This window comes from Leucopleurus acutus, assembly GCF_964270905.1.
Source record: "Leucopleurus acutus genome assembly, chromosome: 1".
Classification (NCBI taxonomy): Eukaryota; Metazoa; Chordata; class Mammalia; order Artiodactyla; family Delphinidae; genus Leucopleurus; species Leucopleurus acutus.
In genome coordinates this window covers 14,772,479-14,797,556 of record NC_139142.1, presented here as the reverse complement: position 1 = coordinate 14,797,556, position 25,078 = coordinate 14,772,479, and the positions used below count along the sequence as shown (strand labels likewise).

Here is a 25,078-nt window from a genome sequence, read left to right as displayed (position 1 = left end):
TACTTCAATAAAGATGTCAAAAAAAAAAGTAATAGTTTCTTAAATTTCAAAGGAGCAAAAAGAAGCACTTCCTTACCTGCTCTACGCCAAAATTTCATGTGTTTAATTCCAGCTGTAATTAATTTATCAGGCACGTACGGGTTCATCTTTACAACAAAAATCTTATCTTTACTTCCTCTGAAATAAATACCAAAATGTTTTAACTCTGAAGATAAATCTCTCCTGTAATAACCTTTTGCCTAATCCAAACCCTATCTTGATTACTCCATTACTAAATGCTTGGCCCACTTGTCTCTTAGGTTTAGGCTACATAATCATGCATTTGTACATTTGTTATTTTGTTATTATTTTAATTTATTAACTCCTCTCAACAGAATCTTAAAAGATAGGAACCGTGAGAACTGAACTTCTTTTGGATAGCACCAAATAGTACTGTACATAGAGAATGCCATTTGTGGCATGAATGAGTTAAAGAAAAAAAATTTTTTATGGTACTCTGTTACAGCTTAATATAGTCTTTCCAAATACAAAATCCTCTTAAACTATCTTTTATTTGGGTCCTGTCTATATACTCTGCAGAAACCATTTATCTATATTTTAAAGTGCTTTTATGTGTCACTTTAGGGAATAGGAAGTTAAAAAAATAGTCTGAAACTGTTGACTATTTCCTCCTTTAAAGCAATTGCTAATATTTTTTAGTATTATAGAAATAATAATGCTCACTGTAGAAAATGAAAACTATAACAGAGAAAATAAAAATAATCTATAATTTCTTTGTGATACATGTGTGTATGTATCTCCTTTCACTCAAATATATAAAATGAGTATTTTATCATGTTTTCAGTGACTACAGAATAGCTTATCTTACAGTGGAATTCACTCTACCTATAAATGGAGATTTTTGATAATCACTACTTCGAATATCATATTACAGTTACATTAAAAAGTGTGTGCACAAGGGATAAACCTACAATGAATCATGAAATCATTTGTCTTTTTACCACAATTATACTATTTATTCAATGGTAATAAAGACGGCAACAATTTAAAAAGTTACGTTTGCTTGATTTCAAAACTGTTATAAGTAAAAAAAATTTTAAGTCCAAGGTAATTTCAGTATTTTGCCAATGTGATTATCAAGTTTTTTCCCTACCTTGCTATCGAAAGTTTCTCTCCTTTTCTCCAGTCCCATAGCACAATAGTGTGGCTATCATCTATTCCAACTGAAGCCAAACGTTTCCCATCCGCTATGAAAATTAATCACAGAGATAGACTGATCATTAACATTCAGAAGATAAAAAACACTCAGTACATATTCTGATACCACAGCACTATATTTAAATTTTTATAAAATAAAATATTGTTAAATGTTAGGCATGCATACAGCTATGAAACAAAAAGCAGAATTTATAAGGAAGGGGAAGAATAGTGTCTCAATGCATCTAAACCTATCTGCTGACTTCTTCCTCTGACTTCACTTACCTCATCTTCTACCAGCTTAAGACAGGGGAAAGGAGGAAGATAAGAAAAGTAGAAAAAAGATATTTAAAAGATGAGAAGGAGAGGGAAAACTAAGAAAGAAGGAAGGAAGAAGTGATATACGCCAATGAATTTCACCATAGGAACTCTACTGTGATATAAGAAGTCATAGGGATTACAAAAAGCGAATCAAATGCAAAAGACACAGGTTACAAATACATATTGCTGTTTAATATGACTGTTTGTAGTGAAGGTCAATTATTTTAGTTGTTACTACCATCAAGCAACAAGTAATGACTATTAGACAAGAGATTGCGCTAAGTCAGTCATGCTGGCAGGTGTGCATATGTTTATAGGTTGTAAAGGCAATCTATAATAAAACATTTGCCACTCTGCCACACTTTTTGCAAACCTCAACTAGTGTGTTATCGCTACCAGTGGTATTTTTCTTGTTGACTCCTTTACCATTCAGTTTCTTCACCTTTGGCAGATTTTAATATGTGTATATACAATTCCCCCCACAAACTATAGCAATTCACTATTACTTCAGTCAGAGCAGCAGGAAGCACAAATTTACTGTTTCTTAATATAAAATTCTCTATTAATGGTATTTCCCCACTCTTCCCAATCCATACCCCAGCTTTCACTGTAGATCTATCTGTAGTTGTTAAACTTTTATATATGTAGCAAAGAGTTAATATGATCTGAAATTATTTTGATAAGACAGATTGGAATTGTCACTTCATAGAAATGTTATACAACAAATATTTCAGTTCTCACCTCTTTCTTAGCTTTCACCCTAAACATTTTCAAAGTTTACTCTGTGGCTGCAAAACATTAAATGAGATCAGGGTTTGCCCAAGGTTGGAAATACATACCACTAGTGGTAACTGAGACAGTTTCAGAGGTTATGTAGACAAACATTTTTTATTTTAATAGAAACATCTTTATAACAATGGGTATTAAAATTACATTTCATTAAATTATTATTATAAAACAGCTAGCAAACCCACACTTTCAGAGCCTTGATTGGTTAGGACAACAGTATGCACATTTGATAAAAAATTGTGAAGGTCACTATTAAATGACAAGTTTAGGCAACACTAATTTAGACTAAAATGCCATGCATTGCCTCTGCATTTTGATCATTCTTACTGAGACAGAAAACTGCCTTACCTGAGAAATCAACAGCACAGACACCATATTGGTGGTAGCCCTTTAATATCGACAATGGTTTAATGGTCTCTGTGTCCCATATGTGAACTGAGGGATCCCTACCTACCTAAAATAGAAAGAATTATAAAAGTCATTTTATGCAATTAAATTGTTTATTTTCATATCTATAAAAGGAAAACAGGAGATTTAACAACCTTTGTCATATTTGCTATAAATATTTATCAAATAAAAAGTATAAAGCAGACTGTATACGTGATCAACATTTTTCCCTTACATTTGTTGAAAAGCTAATGAGACTAGGCTCAGTGTTTCAAGGAATGTTCTACAACTACGTAGCTCCTAAACCTTATCCTATACTTCATCAATAAAGATAATGCTTACCAAGCATCTATTATTGGCAGCATTACTATGCTAGGTACAATGAGCACTAAGACAATTAGACAAATTTTGCAAACTCATTGGGAAAACGAGATATTTTCCATTAAAATATGAACATCTGGTAATACATGCTTAATGGGGATGAAAAGGTTGTAGAGAAAATCTTCATGGAAGAGATGCTACTTGACGTGGGCCTTCAAAGAGTGTAGGTCTTAGATAAAAAGAGAAGTAAACAAGTATATTCTAGGCTAGGATAATAGTGTAAACAAGATACAGAGGGGTTAAAGCGCCAAGCAGGTTAACACAACTTAATTCTTTATTCCTTTAGACTCAAGTAATCACTTTCTTTATACAGATTAAGAGATATAATAACTTTGCTTATGAAAGCAACTCCTGAAATAACTAACATACCTGCCAATTACTGTTAATTTTGAGATTGGTTTTATATAAAGACATAACAAAAAACAATACTGCAATCGATCAATATTTCACTAAGTTATTAACTGCTTTCCTCTGTCCTGTCATTTGTCTACAGATCTACTGTTTTCTATATAAGCTGGAGTTCTAAACCATTTTGAGTTACTTTTGGTTTAGGTTTCTCCCAGGTGATATGAATTGCACCTGTTAATAAACTTTTTGTTTTTCTCTTGTTAATCTTTTTTCTTTGGCTGTGCCTCATGGGTTGTGGGATCTTAGTTCCCTGACCAGGGATCAAACCTGGGTCCCCTGCAGTGGAAGTGCAGTGTCCCAACCACTGGACCACCAGCGAATTCCCTTAATCTGTCTTTCTGTTAGAGTTCTGGCTAAAAGTCTAGCAGAGGAAGAGGTCATTGGGTATCCAGGGATGTCCTGTGGGCATACTGACTTATAGTTTAATTTGGCCCAAACTCCCTAAAATTCCAGAATTATGGTAGTAAATGACCAGTTTTTACAGTCTTCATTCCAGTAGTAGCAGAATAATGTCCAAACTCCTTGCAACAGCACAATGGGTACATAATCGTGTTTTAAGAGGAATCATTTATATAAACTAAAGGTGAAAGTAAATGGTGCCCCTGAGGCCTCTGCCAGCCCATTTAATTAGTTCTTCCGCTAATGTCCATCATGCACTCTAAGATTTGAATACTTTGCGTTGCTCACAGTTTTTTAAAGAAGTTGTATTTTTATTTTTTTATTTTTTCCCCCACTGTTACACGTGATATGACACACTTAAAATACATTCCCCAACCTCCCCTCTATCAGGTAAACTACTCAGCTCAAATGTCATCTTCTCTATGAGGGTTTCCCTGATTCCACTAGGCACAATATATCAGTCCTTTATAATATTTCAAGAGAGCTTTATACATATCTCTAGCCTAGTGGTTCTCAGCAGGGGGTGACTTGCCTCCCAAAGGCTGTCTGGAGACATTTTTGGTTGTCACAGCTGGGGTGGGTGGTGTTAACTGGCCTCTAGTCCGTAGAGGCCAGAGATGCTGCTAAACATCCTACAGTGCACAGGATGGCATTATACACAAAAATGCAATTATCTTTACAATAAAGAATTATCTGGCCCAAAATGTCAACAGTGCCAAGGTAAGAAGCCCTGATCTATACTTATGACACTGTATCACAATTTTCTTGCGTGTTTGTCTTCCCCCACAGAGTATGAATGTTTTACCATGGCAAGGTGTTTTATTTATATTCCCAGAGTCTTTCCTGGTACACAGCACATGCTCTATGAATGTTTCTGAATGAATAGAAGAAAGGAGGGAGAAAAGGAGGGAAGGAAAGGAAGGAGAAAAGGAAAGAGTCAGGGGAGGTACAAACAGAGTGAGGGAAGATGGGAGAAAGAAAAAGGGAAGAGCTTTCTCTCCTTTCACGGAAGCTACATAGGATGATGCAAGTTTCCTACCCCCACCCTCAATATATCCCAGAAGGTATACTTACACAGTATTTAAAGCCAAACAGACTAAGGGCTTTAGGCTTTACCACTTATTAGCTGACAGATCTTTGAGAAAATTATCTAATTTCTTTAAACCTAAACTTCTTCATTTATAAACTGGGGGAAATGGTTTTACTCTCATAGAGATGAGGTGAGAATAAAATAAATATACATTAAGAAACTAGTAAAGTGCTTACACACAGTGAGAATTTATAAATATCACCCTTTCCCTTCCTTCTCTAAGAATATCCATATAGAGAGGTATCAGTTATGACTTTTCTCCATGTTTTCTACTTTGGTAAACCCGAATATGTTACTATCATGATTGTAAAATAAAAACATAGTCATCCTGTTTGTCACAGAACATTTCTTAGATAACTTATATTATTTAAAATAATTAAAAAACCAGATTTCTAGTCTTTACAGTTTTTGTAATTTTTACTCATAAATTTAAAAAATTAATATTATCCTGACAGAAAGGTGTCAAGCCAGAGCTCATAGTTCCAAATTCAAATTACAATAAGTAAAACAATAAAACTCTAAGGAAAACTATAAGAAAAAAGTTTTATTTGTAATATGAAAATAAAATCCCATTCTAAAGAATTCTTCATTTCCTAGAATACAAAAGATAAGGAAAAAAATGGACTAACTTAACTTTAAACCCAAACGAAGGTCTAACCTATCTGGGCTGTTGTCGCATAGTCTTTCAAAGGACCTACCTGGCCTGTTGCCACATAGTCTTTCACAGGATGAATAGCCAGGCAGAGAATATCATCATCGTGACCCAGGTAAAAGCGCTGTGTGTTCTGTTGTCGATTATAAATGACACCCACTGCTGCCACATGGTACACAATTTCACCAATTTGAGTATAGAACAGATTACTTCGACAGTCATACCCTCTGTAACTAAATATAGAAAAATCATATAACATTACCTTTGGCCTTTTACTGATAAATATGGACTACACAGAGGACATTCAATTTCCAGCTTTACAAGATACTGAACAATTTTAAAAAATACAAATATCTCAGATCCCATAAACTTTTGTGAACTGCTCTGATTACAAATAGCTAAATCCAAGCATAATACTAAATTTGTATACTATAAAGCAAAAAGTTGCTTTTTTACAAGTGAAAGGGTATAGAAAAGAATATATATTTGTATTTGTTTGTACTATATTATACATAAATATTTCTGAAACTAGGTAACAGTGATTCCCTTTGGGTGGGGGGGAAATGATGGCTGGGAGGGCAGAGGTAGGAAGATGATTTTCAGAGTGTATCCTTTTATACACACTGTTCAACCATGAGAATAAAATATATCAATATATATTACAAAAATAAGTTTTAACAATTTAAAAATATTATACACATCCAGAAAACAAGTAGTCAAATCCCCTCAAAAATGATCAATATAGATAAAATAGATAACTAATAAGGACCTACTGAATAGCAGCACAGGGAACACTACTTAATACTCTGTAATGGCCTATATGGGAAAAGACTCTAAAAAAGAGTGGATATATGTATATGTACAACTGAGTCACTCTGCTATACACCTGAAACTAAAACAACATTGTAAATCAACTATACTCCAATTAAAACACACACACACACACACACACACACACACACACACAATGCTTCCAAACAAACAAACAAAAAGAAGTACTGTCTATTTTAACACTGGAAGAAAAATATTTTTACTAAATAAATCTGTTTTTTTTTCAAATTCTTGAAAACATTATAAGCCAGGTAAGACAATGATTACTAGGTAGGGGAAGGAAAGAGTTGGACTGGAGACTCTGTTTGTCCTGGGATAAAATGTGAGATCTGTATTGCCAGATATTCTAAGAGAATCCAGAATCTGTATTTTATTGAAATTATAATATATAGGCCAAAATGCTTAGGCCAAAACAAGCCACAATATCATTACAAATTAGACATATTTAGGGGAGATGATAATCTCTCACATTTCACTTATTTTGTTTAAAGAGATCCATTTCTATAAATATAACACTAAATTTTCATAAGACAAATTAATTTTTTATTTAATAAATACTTATATAGTGCCAGAAAACATTCTAAGTCACCACAAGTATTGACTTATTTACTCCTCACCAGAATCCTATCAAGAAAAATACTGTTATCTCCATTTTACAGATGGTAAAACAGAAACACAGAGAGGTTAAGTGTCTTGCTCAAAGTCACATAGCTAGTAAATGTGAACCAAAATTCAAACACATAAATGAAAAGTAGTCGTTTTGTACCCGTGAACAAAGTGTAATCGAATACTATTTCCTGGAGCCCGCTCTCTTCTTTTAGAAGTACCACTTTTTTGTTTCTCTTTGTATTGTTCTTTAAGCTGAGGTAGATCTTCCGTGTAAACCTTTAAATAATGTACATAAGTAGAAATATTCTTAGAACACAAATTTATAGAGGTGTTATATATTCCTAATGTAACTTCAGACATTGTGGTTACTATGATCGCTAAAGTTTTAACAACTGTCTTCAGTAGGAAGATTTTTTATGAAATTTACTTCCTTGGAAAGACAAACGTATTTACATTTTCTAAGTATCACACTGACAAATACACATTTAGTTTACATGAAATTTTTATACTTCGTAAGAGAGTATTTTAAAGGAAATAAATGGAAGTGTACTGCGACAAAAAGCACATATAATATATAATACAATACAATACAGGCACAGTTAGTATATCAAGCACTTAATATAAATAACATTTTACACAAGTATACTTTAACTCTTAAAGGGGGAAACAGCCATACATTTCTTGGAAAATTAAAAACTGCAAAAGATAACAATAGATGAGTAAACAACAGGGAGCAAGATAAAGAAGAAACTAGAATTTTTCAGGAAAAAATCACGTGGTAATAAAAATTACCTGCCGACGGTAGGTGAGCTGTGTCTCTTGTTCAATTTCAGAGTCCAGTTCTGGAACATCAGACAGATCTGAATCTGATTCATCACTATTAGAGTCAGCCAGATTTTCTGTAATTTAAAAAAATGAAACATTACCTGTTTAAAGAAGATTCATTTCCAAAACAGCACAATAAAATTAATGATTAAGAGCTGACTGTGCCAACTGACATGGAGACAAGCCATAAAACAAGCAAATGAAATTACCTATTCAAGTGACACAGATGTCAGTAAACTGTACTACAGATTATCTTCCTCTCCACTCACTGCAAACTCAATAGTTCCTTTAAATCCCTTCACTGGCTCCCCAATGACCGCTACATCAAATTTAAATGTCTGTGCAAATATAAGTGAATATAACCTATAATTAACATGAAAAATAGCTAGAAAATACCATAATGCAACAGATGAACTGACATTAGATAATTTTTCTTTGTCAAAAAAACCATACTGAAACCTAGATACCCATCTCCCAGAGAATATATTAAATGTTTGTTTTACTAATGCATGTTTTTTACTCATCATTTGATAGATGAAAGTGTAACCAAAAGTACTTTGTAGTCCATGCTCTGTGACAACTGAGTTTAAACATATAGACCTAATATTTTATTTAAAATTTCCACTAATAATAATAATCTATACTGTTAACATACGAGGCTTGTGTATGTTTCAAGAGTAAAATTGTTATTTGGGGGTTACTGAAGAGTTATTTGACAGAGAAATTGTTTAGGCAGTGTGTTCTACTCACCTTGGGGTGCTATGTGAAGAGCATCTTTTAGTTTTCTTTCAGGAATAAATTTCCACTGAAAGACAGAGTGATCTGCTCCACCAATAGAAATAACCCACTGATAATCATGTGACCATCTGACATTAGTTACATGAGCTGAATGGCCAATGTATTTTTTAAACTTGGCCCCTATAACAAAAATATACCTTTAAATTGATAAACAAATGCCAATACACACACACAAAAACACTATAAACAACAATTTCTATACCTGAACCAATGCATCCTATTTCTATTACCTTAATTATGATGAACGGGGAAAAATGTTAATTCAAAAATTCACTGAGTGAACAAATGAATGAGTGTACATCAAGGGACATAAATCTTTGCTCTACTGATTCACAATATAATTTGGTAAGAACCACAAGAGCTGTGAAGCACTATCTTACTGCTTTGAGAAAAGCCTGCAGCTACAAGGGGATCAATTGTTTTTATATTCAGATATTTGAATGTTTTGGCCTGACACCTTTGATCTTAAGTGATATTGACCAATCTCCTCCCTCACTATTCTCAGCCTTAGCTGCGAAGATCCTTTTAAAGCTTAAGCCATCAAGAAAATATTAGCAATATATAAAAAGGACTACACACCATAACCAAACGGGATTTATGCCAGGAATGCAAGGTTGGTTCAATATACAAAAATCAATCAATGTAATATACCATACTAACCAAAATAAAATACATCCAGTTGTCCCAACAACTATCTTTTATAGTCATTTTTTTAAACCTAAATATTTGGTATAATGTCCTTCAATGTGGGTTTGTCTGATGTTTCTTCATGATTAGATTAAGATGTGTTTTTTGCACAGGCAATGTTGTGTCCTTTTGGATACATCATTTTAAGGGGCACCACAGTTCTATCACTAGTGATGTTAAGTAGCAGCATTTGGTTAAGGTTTTATATACCAGACTTCTCCAACTGTAAAGGATTTGTTTAACTTTCTGGCTAATTTTTAAAAAATCTGTGCAATGATAGGAACCATTTTTGTGGTTCTAAGTTCAGAATACATTTTCTATATCTTGCTTAGATAAACTTGATATTTGGCAATATGTATATGTTCCTGTCAGAGTACACTAAACACAATAATGTTTAGTTTCATTTTGATAATGTTTTAGAAGTTTTATTTGAAGCTACAGAAGGCTTGTATTTCAGGATGGCAAAGATCCATCAATTACAAACTGGAGAAAAACCTTCACCTTGGCCATGAATTTAGGGATAGCCATCTAATCAAAGCATAAAAGATGTGACCCAAACTACATAGATTACAATTTACTGCTACCTGACAGTAATGTTATTTTTTTTTTTTTTTTTTTTTTTTTGGCGGTACGGGGGCCTCTCACTGCTGTGGCCTGTCCGGTTGCTGAGCACAGGCTCCGGACGCGCAGGCTCAGCGGCCCTGGCTCACAGGCCCAGCCGCTCCGCGGCACGCGGGATCCTCCCGGACCGGGGCACGAACCCGCGTCCCCTGCATCGGCAGGCGGACTCCCAACCACTGCGCCACCAGGGAAGCCCCAGTAATGTTATTTTTTTAAGAATCAATTTTTTATGTAGCTTAACAGAAGTCAGTAACTTTCTAGATGGGTAACTTGCCACAATTCACTCCACAAGTCCAATAAGGTAAGATTTAGTCCCATCCCTCTTATAAGAGAATGCATTATTTGCCTGTCAAGAGGACTCTGGCTATTACTTCCTTTGATGGGGCCCTGTACATACTCTTAGGCAACAGAGAGACTTACAAGGTAAAACCAGAAGTTTCAGCAAATAAAATTCCAAGTTTTTAAGGTGTACTAATTTTGTTATGTTTAGAGCAAATGAAGAAGAGTTATCTGAGCACCTATTCTAATTGACTATATTGGGTGATAGTTCCAAGAGAGGTGTAGATAATCCTGTAAGGCCTTCCAAATGATTTTCTCTGTGACTTTTCAAAGATCAATTCCTCTGGAAGAACCAAGGCAATTCAGCAAGAAAGCTATGGAATAAGTCTAAGGGAAGCCAGTTATTTCTAATCAAAGTGACTTTATTAATAATTATTCAATAGCCAGCACTGCTTATCTAACTATGATAAACAGTTTATCTTAAAAGTAAACCTAGATATCACATCTTTTAAGAAGTGACCATGACTCACCAAGACCAATCATATCCTCTTATCATGCTTCCAGAATTCCCTGTTATTACCCCATGTATTTATAACACTCAAATGTAATAGTCTATTTACTTGTTAACTCCTCTAATAAACTATAAGCTCCTTGAGGGCAGGATTGTATCTTGTTTATCATACATCCCTAATGCCTGATACATAGCAAACATTCATTAGGTATCTGAAGAAAGGGAAAGAAAGGAAAAAAAAAAAGAAAGATCATATTTTCCCTTACTCTGCCTATACACTTGAGTTGAAATGCTAGATTGTAGAGGAGGGAAGAAGAGTAGTGAAGGAGACTGAGAGGGCATGAACTCCAACACTTACAATTCATTAAAGGGGACAAAAAGTCTGATGTAAAGAGTATTGGAGTTGAAATCAAAAGACTAGGTTTGAGTGTCATCTTGACTACTTAATAGCACAGGAGCTTGAGCACATCAGTTAACCTCTCTTAGACTCCATTTCCATTTTAGTATAAATTGGATTATAAGCTCTCAAAGTCCCTTCATTATTAAAAACTGACATATGATAGGAAATGATAAAAGAACATTTAAGGTCTAAACAGTATGTCATCAATTAGGACTAACATCTCAGAGAAAAGATTTATCAAAGCAAGCTAGAATGGTCATAGAAGCATTCCTAATTTAAATGAGAACAGAATGATAATTCTTGGTGAGGATAAAGCAATAGACTGAAATATTTATGCTTCAATGATCCCATGTCTTTTCTAATTTATTTTAGGGTATATTTTAACACAAAGTTAATATGAGTTAAATCTCTTCAATAAATTGTAGCAATATGACAAAAGATTTTTTTCCCATTTAACAATGTTTTGATGACCTTAAAACTTCTAGATATAAAATATATGAGAATATCTTTTTTGACCCTAGTAAAAAGTAGAATTCCTTAATACATAAAACAGCATTGTTCAGAAAAAAAAAAAGAGAAACTGATTTGACTACACTGAAATAAAAACTAGTCAACAAAAGACATCATTAAAAAAAATAACTAACAAACTCAAAAAAAGGCATCTGTAATCCATAAAAATTACAAATCATTTGTATCTATAGTATATAAAATTATTTCTATAAAACAATAAAAGAAATAACTCTAAAACATAGGCAAAAGATATGAACCTGTGTTTGATAGAAGAGGAAATGCCGAGAATCAAAAAATATTGGAAAAGATGGTCAATCTTATTAGTAATTAGATAAATGTAAATTAAGACAATGTGACACCATTTACACCAACTAGATTTACAAAAATAAAAAGTGTGGCAATGTCAAGTGCTTAAGAGGATGTAGATCAACAGGGTTTGTAAAATGGTATAACCATTGTGGAAAACAATTTGGCATTTTCTTATAAATTCTCTATGACCCAGCAATTTCACTCCTAAGTATACATCTTTGGAAACTTGTATATCATAGCAAAAGACTAAAGAACCCAAATGTCCACTGACAGGAGAATAAACACATGAACTGTACCACATTTTCACAAGTATTTTACAGCAATGAAAAACAAATACACTAGAGCTACATGCAACAATATCTTAGAAATCTCAGAATCTTAGAAAAGCGGTGTTGAATAATTCCCCATCACAAATCTGTTTTATTGTTTGATATTTGTTTTTCCAATGAATTTTCTTCTGGAATCTAAAAAATATTTTTACCAAATAGAAATGTTCATTTGTCAATAAGTACTGAAAGAGTCTTGGCAATTATTAACAGTGATGAAGGTGTCAGATTAAAGCAACCATGCCCTCACCTCTCCATCCTCCCCCACCCCACCTTCTCACCCACCACCACAGCCTCTGTGCTGCTGCCTGGGAACAGTCTGATTATTTGAGAGATTATGGTCAAGAGCAGGAGAATCTAGAAAGAAAGAGGATAACAATGGACAAAAAAAAAAAAAAAAAAATAAGAGGAGTAATACTCCTTTGGCCTGGGATTTGAGGGGGCTAAATGTGGAAGAGGAACATTCTGGGCTAATCTCACACATTTTGTGCTGCAATTACAATGATTCTATAACGTAAGCTACTTCTATTATTTAACTTCTTTCCACATTTTGTAAAAGCTTCACTTCTTAGAATGTAATGGATATTACTTAAGTGGATATTTAAAATACATTAATACATCAGACACAATCTTTTCTCAAACTTAAGTTGGATCAATAGTACAACTTATTGTAATGAAATAATGTACAACTTCATAACTAATCTAAAAGAAAGAGAGTTTTTCTAGTAATACTACTAGCTTTATGCAACTATGTAAATTCAATAAATACAGAATCTTAAAATACTTCTACTAATCTTTGTCTTTTTCTCTCCCAATTACCTACCAATAGTCTCAAGCTGACTCACAAGTGCCTAGAAATAAAAACCCTTACCATAAAATAAATGTCTAACAAAAATCTAAAAAAAACAGAAAATAAGAAAAACAATTTATATTCTTGAAGCAGTAACTGAACAAGACTAACTTCTCTTAAAGACTTTGGTAAAATATTCCTACAGCAATTCAGAAGACTACTACACATTTTGTAAATGAAACAAAATTATTGAGCAACAAAAATATTGTCTTCTCTGTTGCAGAAGATAAAGCTTGTGAGTAAATCCCATGCATTTGACTATGAAAACTCAGAAAATTACTCTTTTTCTGCAGAGAGGTCAGTGTATGAAACAGTGAGTAGAAGCAATGTCTAAGATTAATATCACCATGATTAATCTTACTAAATCTCACACCTTCTAACTAGGCAAGTATCATTTTGAGTCACAATAAAATTTGTTGTGCCTGGTGACTCTCATGTCCTGGCTATGTGGTGGGATCCAGAAATACGGTACTTCAATTGCTAGAGATTTGTTAGCCTTTATTAACACCCTTAGCATTACTTATGGAAGTACTTTCACACACACCTAGGAAGCTGACATGTTGCAGGCAGGAAGTGACAACATGGCATAGCTGGCAGGATCTGGAACTCACCACTTTACTGTAGAGGTATAGCAATTACCAGTCTAGACTTCTGGGAAACTTGCACCCTTAAGTTTAACATCAAGGGGACTACCTAAACTATTTGAATAAAACTATTTCTGCTGTTTCCAAAATTACCTTTTTACTAAATTGCATTTTAACATTTGTCCAACAGCTTTTATTAACCGGGTGAAAATCATGACTGCATCTGCTATAGATGTTGATACTCTATGAATACACTCAGTGCACCTAATATAAGGCCCTATATTATGAGAGAGTTCTTTGAAAATTAAATCTCAGAAGAAACTTGGCTTTCTCTGAGTAGTAATAAGTATGCTTTTTTTTTTAAATAGCTAAAGTGAAAATTATTTTGTGCCCTGCTTTATTTTATTTTTGGTTTCCAGGAAGCTCAGATTCAATTTTGATGTTTGACTACTGAAGAAGAAAATGTCAAACATTTTCTTTATCTGATTTTAATATAGTATTTCTATTTATACTTCCCCTGGTATGAATTATTTACTCATATAATTATTTTAGTACTTATGGACTTGTTATAAGCTGACTCAAATACTTTCTGGAACAAGGCATGGAACAAATAAATGACTAATAGAGCATTTCATTTAATTATTCTCAGGTCTATTAACAGAATGATTAATATCATCACTTTAAAAGAGGTCCAAGAAAGAGAGGTGATATATATTATATATAGAAAATAACCAGTGATAAGACCCCTTATTTTTCTCCCACCCCCAGTTATGAAAAACAAATGTCAAAACAATACATGTTAAGGATTTTAAGCAAAAACACACTCTCAGATAAAAACCAACCAACAAACCAATAGATTCCAAACTGTGACCTGTACTCGCACAGCTGACTACTTCATCAGAATTCTTGAGAAAATGACATAAGAAAAATGTCTCCTAAAAGATATATGTTCAACAAGTTAAATGATTAAAGTTAATAAGCCATAAGAAAAGTATAACTATCACTGTATATCCCAACTATATGAAGCAATTCTGGAAGTGGGGAGAAAAATGATTCTCTAAAAAGAAAGAGGTAAAGTATTAGCCCATTTATAATATATGAATTCAAAAATAATTTTCTAATAAAAACTTCATATCCAAAAATAAATGTAACATATGACAATAATTTCTGAATTATCAAAATACTATAAATAATTCTGTTCATTTTCATGAAATCCTTCACCAAACCAACAGCACCTCTCACTGCTGTGGCCTCTCCCGTTGCGGAGCACAGGCTCCGGACGCGCAGGCTCAGGGGCCATGGCTCATGGGCCCAGCCGCTCCGCGGCATGTGGGATCTTCCCAGACCGGGGCACGAACCCGTGTCCCCTGCATCAGCAGGCAGACTCTCAACCACTGTGCCACCAGGAAAGCCCAGAACTTAAGTCTTTTATAAGACAGAGGTTAATTAATAATATTTTGAAAGAAAAGATACCTTTTCTTAAACAAGGATATCGAAATAATTTTACAATTCCATAGTCATCAGCTGTAACTAAAACTTGGCCAGTATAGTTTCCATCTACTGAGTTTATATCATTGATATCTGAATACTTGGGCCAAATTCCATTTACTTCAAGGCCTGAAACACATGTCCATGAAGCCCAATGAACACCTTTTATTTCTTCTTTATTTGTCACTTCTTTTCCTCCTAAAAATAAATCACAGTATTAATTTAAGAAGTTATTTCTTTTGATTTTTACTCAAGCATAAACTGTACTGATAACATGGTAAACTCCAAAATTTAAATATCTTCTCCATCCTGTTAAAGGATAATACATGAATAGGTAAGTGAATATAGTAAGGAAAGGAGGAAATTAAGTGCAAGGAGTTGTTAAAAAGCCATTACCAAAATTATGCTGATTCAGAGACATACAGATTTGATGATGATGTAGCTTAGCAGGTTCATGCATGTGGACAGTAAAACTGAACCCTATTAAAATCATGCTACAGATCAGCCACAATGGGGTAAGTTAGAAGGAAAAGTAAAAGCTATACAAAAGTGGCAAATCAGGTATTGAAAAAGAAACCTAAGAAGATACACGGTTGAGAAAGATAACTGAAAGGGTCGCAAAGGAAGGATGAGTGAGACAAGTAATACATTTATGTTAGGTAATAGGACTTCAGGATTCAGTCAATCTTCATTACATACAGATTGTTAATGAAAACTTTTGGAGCGATGCATTAATTTAAATATGCAGCTACTCTTGTTAAATAAGTTATTTTAATATAGTGACTAATTCACTAAGCATCATACTAAATAAAGGGCTGAGAGATAATATTTTGATGGTTGTTTTTATTCTTCTCTTTTTAAATCTTTGATAAAAATTCTGTTTTTCAAAATTAGTTTGTTAGCTATATTATTATTAATATTTGCAAAGTCTGAGATAACAACAAAAACCCAACTTATAGTCAGACATCTGTATCAGTTGTATTTAGTTAATTAGTTGTACCCATTAAAAATGGCATTTTGACTTTCTAATATATACTAGGACTTTACCATATACTACTCATATGGCATGGACTTCAACATAAAATAGGTCTTAGCTCCTCCAAGCAATTAAGTTTTAATTAAGAACCAAAAGGATTTCAAATGATAAGGCAGCCACAGAGAAAAGATCACAATGCCTGAAATATTAGCTTGTATCTTCTTTGATTTCCTATAATCAAATGTAACTTACACTCTGCCTCTAATGAAATTCTAAGATATTTTAAAGGAACTAAAAATCTACAAATTATAAATAATTTATAGGAAATTTTTACCTGGCATCCTATAAAAAAGTCTTTTACCATTCCCATCATTTGTTTGTAAATATCTACTGTCTGAGGACCAGTCCAAGTGAGTGATGAAACTAAGTGATCCAACACATTCCCCAAATTTTTTATAACGCTGAGAAACTCCATAAATATCAACTGAGCTGTCATTGCATCCAACAGCAAGGTAAGTTCCATCTGGTGAATATTTTAACTCATGAATTGCCTCCTTCCGATCTTTAATATGTACAACTTCCGTCATATCTCTGTAAAGAGAAAAAAAATGAGACCATAAACAAAGAAGTCACTACAGAATTAGTTCAGTTTTCAAATGTGTCTAAAATGACTGTGAGGCTGTATCAAGTATTTATAAACCATAAAACAAATGTAAATGAGACAAGTAGTATTAACTCAGGAATAATTTTGCCTAACAGAAATATATGAGGACAATATATGCTGGAAGTAGAGAAAAATACTAAATTTCAGTTCCTAAATTACTTAATTTTAAGTAGTTCAGAGATTCATACTAAATTTCTGGAGTCATACAATAAAGGAAATAAAGTCATGGATTTTTATGATGAAGTTCCTTATAAGTACTGAGTTTATGAAAAATGCTTAATTATAAAAGCCATGATTTTCAAATTAAATTTTTGTAATGAAGCAAATGCACAAAATTGCATCCAGGAAATAAAGAAAGGAGAAATTGATTTGTATTATTTTAGTAATACATTTGAATATATATCTTTACATAGATACCACTAGTTACTTTTATTTCAACCTCTTTGACCTTTTTTAATAGAATACAAATTCTTCCCAATTAGCGACCATGTCAGCCAGCAAAGTTAAATATTTTTAATGATGCCTTATAACTGACTTTCCAGAAAAATAACAGGTACTGGTAATAGCCATAAAACTGGGTAAACACTTAGTTAAACACTACTGAGTTTCCAAACATGTGGAGCTGGTGGAGAGGCGGAGAAGAGAGAGGCAGCAAGGGAGAAGGGGCAGGAGGAAGTGAGAATTCTATTTCTAACTAGTGCCAGGGACTTTTTCCAAATAAATTTTGCATTACCCATCTGAAACGTTATCAACAGATAATTCAAGAATAAAAGCTTAAATGGTTATTTCCCAATTTTTACAGTTTCTAAATGGACAATTTAAAGCAATAAAACTCATATTTCTTTCAGTAACATTAAGTATTTAACTGTTTTAGGCACATGACACACAAAGGTGAACTCATCTTCTGTGAGAAACAGAGATAAAGTAATTATACTTTATAATTGAGAAAATGTAGTGAGTGCTCAAAAGGTTATGTGTGAAGTTCTATAAGAAACACTGAAAAATGGTTAAGACTAAAGGCAGGGGACTTCCCTGGTGGAACAGTGGTTAAGAATCTGCCTGCCAATGCAGGGGACATGGGTTCGATCCCTGGTCTGGGAAGATCTCACATGCCAAGGAGCAACTAAGCACATGCACCACAACTACTGAGCCCATGATCTAGAGCCTTCGAGCCACAACTACTGAGCCCATGCACCACAACTACTGAAGCCCATGTGCTTTAGAGCCCGTGCATCACAACTACTGAGCCCACGTGTCACAACTACTGAAGCCTGCGTGCTCTAGGGCCCACGTGCCACAACTACTGAGCCCACGTGCTGCAACTAGCCACCGCAATGAGAAGCCCACACACCACAACGAAGAGTAGCCTGGCTCGCCACAACTAGTGAAAGCCCACGCACAGCTACAAAGACCCAGCGTGGCAATCAATCAATCAATAACTAAAAGACTAAAGGCAGGAAGGGACCAAGGAAGAGTGATACCTATTTGAGCATAAGACCTGAGGGGCTGGCTAAGTATAAAAGATTGAAGGTTTTCCAGAAAGAAGACACAGCATGAGCAATGCAAATACATGGCACATTTGAACAACGTGGATACAAGATAAGTGGGAAAAGCAGTGACTTGATGGGGTTAAAGAGATAAATTGAGGACAGTGTGTAACAGATCTGATACATTGCCAAGGAACTTGGGCTTCACCCTGGTGTTAATCATATAAAGAAAGAGATGAAAATCATCCCCTTAACTACAAAAGGGAATCAGAACAAAACAAAACAAAATAAATGAACGAAAAAAAAGTACTTTTTAAAAGAGCTTTCCTGGTCAACGTCACTTTTGCCTTAGACCCTGCAACTTGCAAGGTCCTCTTCCTAAGCACAGAATAATGTAGCTACTTCTACCTTTCCCAGTGACTTCTTCCTTTCAGTTTTACTTTAAATCCATGCATCTTACCTCCCTTTCTTCATACCATTCATCCATCCATCCACTCAGCCATCCATTAGTACATCCAGCCATTCATCTATATCTATATGGAGCAAGATTTTTAAGAAAACATCTAAGACACTATTTGAAAGCTTTTCTTTTTTATACCTTCTTTATTAAAATATAATCATTCCAGTATCAATCATGAACATTAGTTAAAATGCTCCTGGAAAATTCTTCAGAATTATTTTGGTAATTTTTTTACAGCTTTTTTGTTCTAGGGACTTAACTGCTCCCAGTTAACAAGAGAAATAAGTGTGGATATCTGAGGTTGTCTCTTGCTTTCTACCACTGTGGCCCTGTCCACCAACCAACACACGCACACAGAGAAGAAACCAACAGTGAGGGAAAGAGATTCTGATTGACTGGTTTTATAGTATGTATTACGTTATTACATCAACACTATGAATTATAACTATCTTCTCTGACAAAGTTTCTTTGACAAATTTACAGGTAAGAAGACTATTATTAGATGAAAATGTACTGATTTCTAAAAATTCTGAATTAAGTCTTCTGGGAAACTGGTATGCAAATTCTGTGATTTCTTTAAGAAGCAGAGAGAGGTCAAAGCCTGGGAATACTCATTCATTAGCAGTCTGTAACACATCACAAAAGTAAAAGTACACAATATTAATAGAGCATATATACTGATAGAGCATATAACAGAAGAACCGTTCCTAGGTGAAGGTGTTAGAGGAAACAGACCAAAAGAAGTGGAGTTTAAACTTCATTCTGAGGAATTAATGGGACTTAGCTCAGCAGAAGACAGGAACTGGGAGGAAAAAGCCTACATTCCAGCAGAGCTAAAACTATGTGAAATTGCTGATGGCAAGAGAAAGCATTCAAGCTCAGCTTGAGAAGCCCAGTATAGTGGTACTGAAACAAGCAAAGGGGGCTTTGATGTGAGCCAGAGTCTCGCAAGGAAGACTAAGGGAAAATTATAAAAGTCCTCATACATCTAAAGATTTTTGGCCTTAACTTGTAAATATAAGCTAGGGTGGGATGAATCAATCAGATCACTAATCTGGTTCGAGAGTAAAAAACAAATTGAAGGAGTATAACAGCAGGATTAAGACCAATTCGAAGACTACTGCAGATAGTGGTTGCTCAGACTTCAGAAAGAAGTGAAATGATCTGAAATATACAGTATTATACAATCCATACTATTATAGAGTATTTAGTATATGTTAAAGATATTATCATTCTAATCTTATTCACAAACCTTAACTAAAATATTTGCTCCTAGACAATTCATCAGGTAAGTAAAATCAACAGGATGTAGTGATGGATTATAAATGGTGGTTACCTCCTAGAGAAATGGAAATAAAAACAAAAATAAACAAATGGGACCTAATGAAACTTAACATCTTTTGCACAGCTAAGGAAACCATAAACAAGACAAAAAGACAACCCTCAGAATGGAAGAAAATATTTGCAAACGAAGCAACAGACAAAGGATTAATCCTCAAAATATACAAGCAGCTCATGCAGCTCAATATCAAAAAACAACCTAATCCAAAAATGGGCAGAAGACCTAAATAGACATTTCTCCAAAGAAGATATACAGATTGCCAACAAACACATGAAAGAATGCTCAACATCACTGATCATTAGAGAAATGCAAATCAAAACTACAATGAGGTATCACCTCACATCGGTCAGAATGGCCATCACCAAAAAATCTACAAACAATAAACGCTGGAGGGGGTGTAGAGAAAAGGGAACCCTCCTGCACTGCTGGTAGGAATGTAAACTGATACAGCCACTATGGAGAACAGTATGGAGGTTCCTCAAAAAACTAAAAATAGAACTACCATATGACCCAGCAATCCCACTACTGGGCATATACCCTGAGAAAACCATAATTCAAGAGACATGTACCACAGTGTTCACTACTGAACTATTTACAGTAGCAAGGACATGAAAGCAACCTAAGTGTCCATCACCAGATAAATGGATAAAGAAGATGTAGCACATATATACAATGGAATATTACTCAGCCACAAAAAGAAACGAAATTGAGTTACTTGTAGTGAAGTGGATGGACCTAGAGTCTATCATACAGAGTGAAGTAAGTCAGAAAGAGAAAAAATATGCTAACACATATATATGAATGTTAAAAAAAAAAAAGGTTCTGATGAACCTAGGGACTGGACAGGAATAAAGACACAGACGTAGAGAATGGACTTGAGGACACAGGGGAGGGGGGAAGGGGAAGCTGGGATGAAGTGAGTCAGAAGCATTGACATATATACACTACCAACTGTAAAACAAAGAGCTAGTGGGAAGCAGATGCATAGCGCAGGGAGATCAGCTCAGTGCTTTGTGACCACCTAGAAGGGTGGGATAGGGAGGGTGGGAGGGAGGCTCAAGAAGGAGGGGTATGGTGATATATGTATACATATAGCTGATTCACTTTGTTATACAGCAGAAACTAACACAACATTGTAAAGCAATTATACTCCAATAAAGATGTAAAAAAAAAAAAAAATGGTGGTTAGAGAGAGAGAGGTATCTATGATAATGCCTAGGTTTTTGGCTTATACAAGAACATGGACAGAATAGGGCCCAGAGACAGAAGATCAGTTTGGGAGGGGGGATGCTGGGTTCAGCTTTGGACATGCTGAATTGCAGATGTCTTTGAGATACCCAAGTGATGTTAAATAAGCAACTGAATATGCATGACTGGAGTTTAGAGGTGATAACAGGGCTAGAACTATGCATTTGGGATCATCATGCTATGGGTAGTAACTGAAGCTACAGGCAGGATGCGATTACCTAGTGAGAAAATACAGAGTAAAAAAGAGCAGAAAGCCTAGAATCTGAGCTTTGAGGGACTTCAATTTTACTGGGTACACAGAAGATAATTAGCATATAAAGAAAATGGAGCCAGAGGCTGCAAAGACAAAGAGAATTAACATCTAAAGCCAGGGAAGAGCATGTTTTGAGAAGGAGCAAGTTGTTCAAGGGGTCAAATTTACTGCTGAGAATCAATTTAGATGAGAACTGAAAAATATCTCCTGGTTTTAGTTACAGGGCACTATTAATGAGGGTTTTCCAATTTAAAGATGAAGGCAAAAGCTATATTGGAATGGGGGTAGAAAGTTGATAAGTTAATTGGAAGGAAAGAGAGATAGTAAAATAGGCAGGTTTTTGAGATTTTTACTGTGAAAGAGAAGAGAGTAGAGATGTGATATAACCAAAGAGGGCCTCAGGCTCGAGGTAGGAATTTTAAGATAAGACATATTTGAGCATGTTTTAATAGTGCTCTTGGTGGGGGCAGAGAGACAAAAACACCTTCGATGTGAAAAAATAATGGACATAAAAGAGTTACTTTTTGAAAGCCAGGAAACAACTTTCAGAACTTATTACTCCCATGAAATGAGGCAGACAAAATATAAATATGTTGAAAAAAAATTAAATGAATGTGTGATTAGTTAGGGGAAAAACTGTCCTAATCCTTTTAAAGTTGATATAACTCAGCAGTGACACTGTCAGAAAAGACAACTGGCTAAAGACTGGTAGAATCTAAAATGGCAACGTTAATATTTTTACAACTAAAGTCTACCCCATACACTGCAGGAAACCTTACTCCATCTTCAGCATAATTTATTAACCATGCTCACCAAGCTCTTCCACTGAAGTCTCCCTAATTACTTATGAGAATGAATTAGCGCCTCTGAAGAGTTTGATGTTGATAATACCATGCAGCCCACCACCAAAGTTTTATATGTATTCATATGTATCTTCTAATTTGAAAAATATTTGCAATTTTTCATTTGACTCCATGATATTAGTGTTTGTTTTAACATAAAATTATTTAACATTTTTATCACAAGAAAAAGAGACGTTCTAAGAAGTTAAATGATTTTGCCCTGGCACACCACCTTGTACCCCAATTTAACAATCAGTGTGTTAGTTTCTAATCTATGCTATGTTCCTCTAATCATAACATAACCACTCCTGTGAGGGCACTTTACTACTGCTATACTTATAAATTCTGCTCTGTGATACAGAGAATATACACAGCGAACCAAGAAGAAACAGTGACCAGGTAAATTAAGAAGGATTAGGAATATTTTTGAGGGAGTTCCCTGGTGGCCTATTGGTTAGGATTCCAGGCTTTCACTGCCATGGCCCAGAGTTCAATCTCTGGTCAGGGAACTGAGATCGCGCAAGCTGTGCGATGCATGCCTCACTTACCCCCAAAAAAGAATATTTTTGAGTTGCTAAAATACTGACTTATTAGAGATAAGTTATTCACCCAGTTTCTTGCATACAATAATTGAAAGGACAAGTAAATGTACAAACGAAAAAATAACAATCACTATTTTTAATGCATACCAACTATCTGACAGAAATTCCCAGGTGTTTTACATGCATCTTAAATTCTTGGTTGTAAAACAACCCAAATGTACTTAATGACACTGAGTTTTACACTTAAAAATGTTTAAAATGGTAAATTTTATATTATGTATGTTTTATCACAATAAAAAATTAGATTAAGAGAAAAATCTCAGCATATCTCATTATAGAAACCTGTCCCAGAAAGAAGAGTCATATCTATAGCAGCTCAGAAGTACAAGAGAACATGATGTATCTGAAAAAATGAAAGATGTTTTATACATGCTAAAAGAAAGAGACTGCAGTAGAAAGAAATAGGCTAGAGAGATGGGCAGGATATGCTATGTTAAGAATTATGAACTTCATCCTAAGGACAGTGCGATGCTTTTATCATACTTTAGAAAGACGAGGGATGCAAACAAATGTGTTTTAAAAGGCATCACTATAACTGTAGAGTGTTAAAAAGGACTTGAGGAAGCAAAATAGGAGGTAAGGAGACCAGCTGAGATGCTATTCCACCAATCCAGGTAAGACATGGCAAAAGTTTATAAAAGAGTACAGTGGTGAGAGTGGAAGGAAGTAGATTAATTTGAGAGCTATTTAGGAATTAGGTTCTCCAGAATTTAGTGATTAACTAGACATGAGAGACAAAGGAGAGAAATGAATCAATGGTTTCTGGATTGGGCAACTGGGTGGATGGCCCTATGATTCATTAAACTGGATGTGGAAAATTTCATAGATACTTGTCATCGTGAACACGTGTGGATCTACAGCAAATTTTTAAATGGCTGTATAGAATTCAACTGAATGCAATAATCCAACATATCTATAATCCAACAAAAGATGCTAACTGCTTTAACAAATTCTTTAAACTTTTCTAATTACCCAAACAAAGGGAGAGATGCAGGCATGTTTTTCAAAGCATAAATCTGCAAATGACAACAAAACCATTCACTCATTTTTAACAGTTTCAAGGTCTCATTCTCCCTCTTCTATGTCAGAAGATCATTACTGAAAATCAATACTACCAAGAAATGGAAATCAAGACCCAAATTTAACTCAAAATTTTAGTCATTAATCTACTAAGCATTCTTAATCCCCCAAACCAAGGGTTTTGAGTTAACTTAATTTTCTGACAAAGCCATTTTTAAAAACATATTTTTTATACTTAATGAAACTAATATTTGAGAAAATATATGTTAATAAGAAGGGAGGGGGTTAAAGGAAATGGGTAAAAATAAGTACTATGCACTCTATCTCACTTAACAGAATTTACTCTCTCTTTCTACTTCTACCCTATTACATACCTTACTCTAAGTACAGTGAATGAGCCATCCTTCATTCCAAGGGCAAGATGGATCCCATCTACATTTACAGCTGCACAACGAATTGGTTCTTCCATATTACACCTTGCTATTAGTGCATGATCAACTAGGCTCCATATCCTGTAACATTTAATTAAAATAAAAGAACAGTTAACTAACATATGCTTAAAAAATGATAGACTCTATGAAAAAACTGTTGGTTAAAATAATAATTTCATTTTAAAAAGGCAAGATAAACCTAGATTTTTAACTGTATGCTTGTGGCTGGGAATTCTTATCTACGAAACAGAAGTACTCTTAATGCTTAAAATGACAAGGGTTAATAGAATCTTTTATTTATTTATTTACTTTAACATCTTTATTGGAGCATAATTGCTTTACATTGTTGTGTTAGTTTCTGCTGTATAACAAAGCGTATCAGCTACACGTATACATATATCCCCATATTCCCTCCCTCTTGCATCTCCCTCCCACCCTCCCTATCCCACCCTTCTAGGTGGTCACAATGCACTGAGCTGATTTCCCTGTGCTATGCAGCTG

General features: G+C 34.4%; 1 protein-coding gene across 2 annotated transcripts in view; it reads right to left on the bottom strand.

Moving 5' to 3' along the window:
* Window positions 1-25,078, bottom strand: part of EML5 (EMAP like 5) — a gene marked incomplete at its 5' end in the record, with an annotated part of 161,250 nt that overhangs the window by 70,782 nt on the left and 65,390 nt on the right. For both annotated transcript variants that reach the window (XM_082853619.1, XM_082853620.1), the window contains 10 exons: window positions 77-177; window positions 1,154-1,247; window positions 2,656-2,761; window positions 5,671-5,857; window positions 7,222-7,340; window positions 7,857-7,963; window positions 8,640-8,807; window positions 15,238-15,450; window positions 16,563-16,819; window positions 24,521-24,658. In XM_082853619.1, the coding sequence (XP_082709745.1) occupies window positions 77-177; window positions 1,154-1,247; window positions 2,656-2,761; window positions 5,671-5,857; window positions 7,222-7,340; window positions 7,857-7,963; window positions 8,640-8,807; window positions 15,238-15,450; window positions 16,563-16,819; window positions 24,521-24,658 (1,490 nt within the window). The remainder of the gene's footprint in view (window positions 1-76; window positions 178-1,153; window positions 1,248-2,655; window positions 2,762-5,670; window positions 5,858-7,221; window positions 7,341-7,856; window positions 7,964-8,639; window positions 8,808-15,237; window positions 15,451-16,562; window positions 16,820-24,520; window positions 24,659-25,078) is intronic.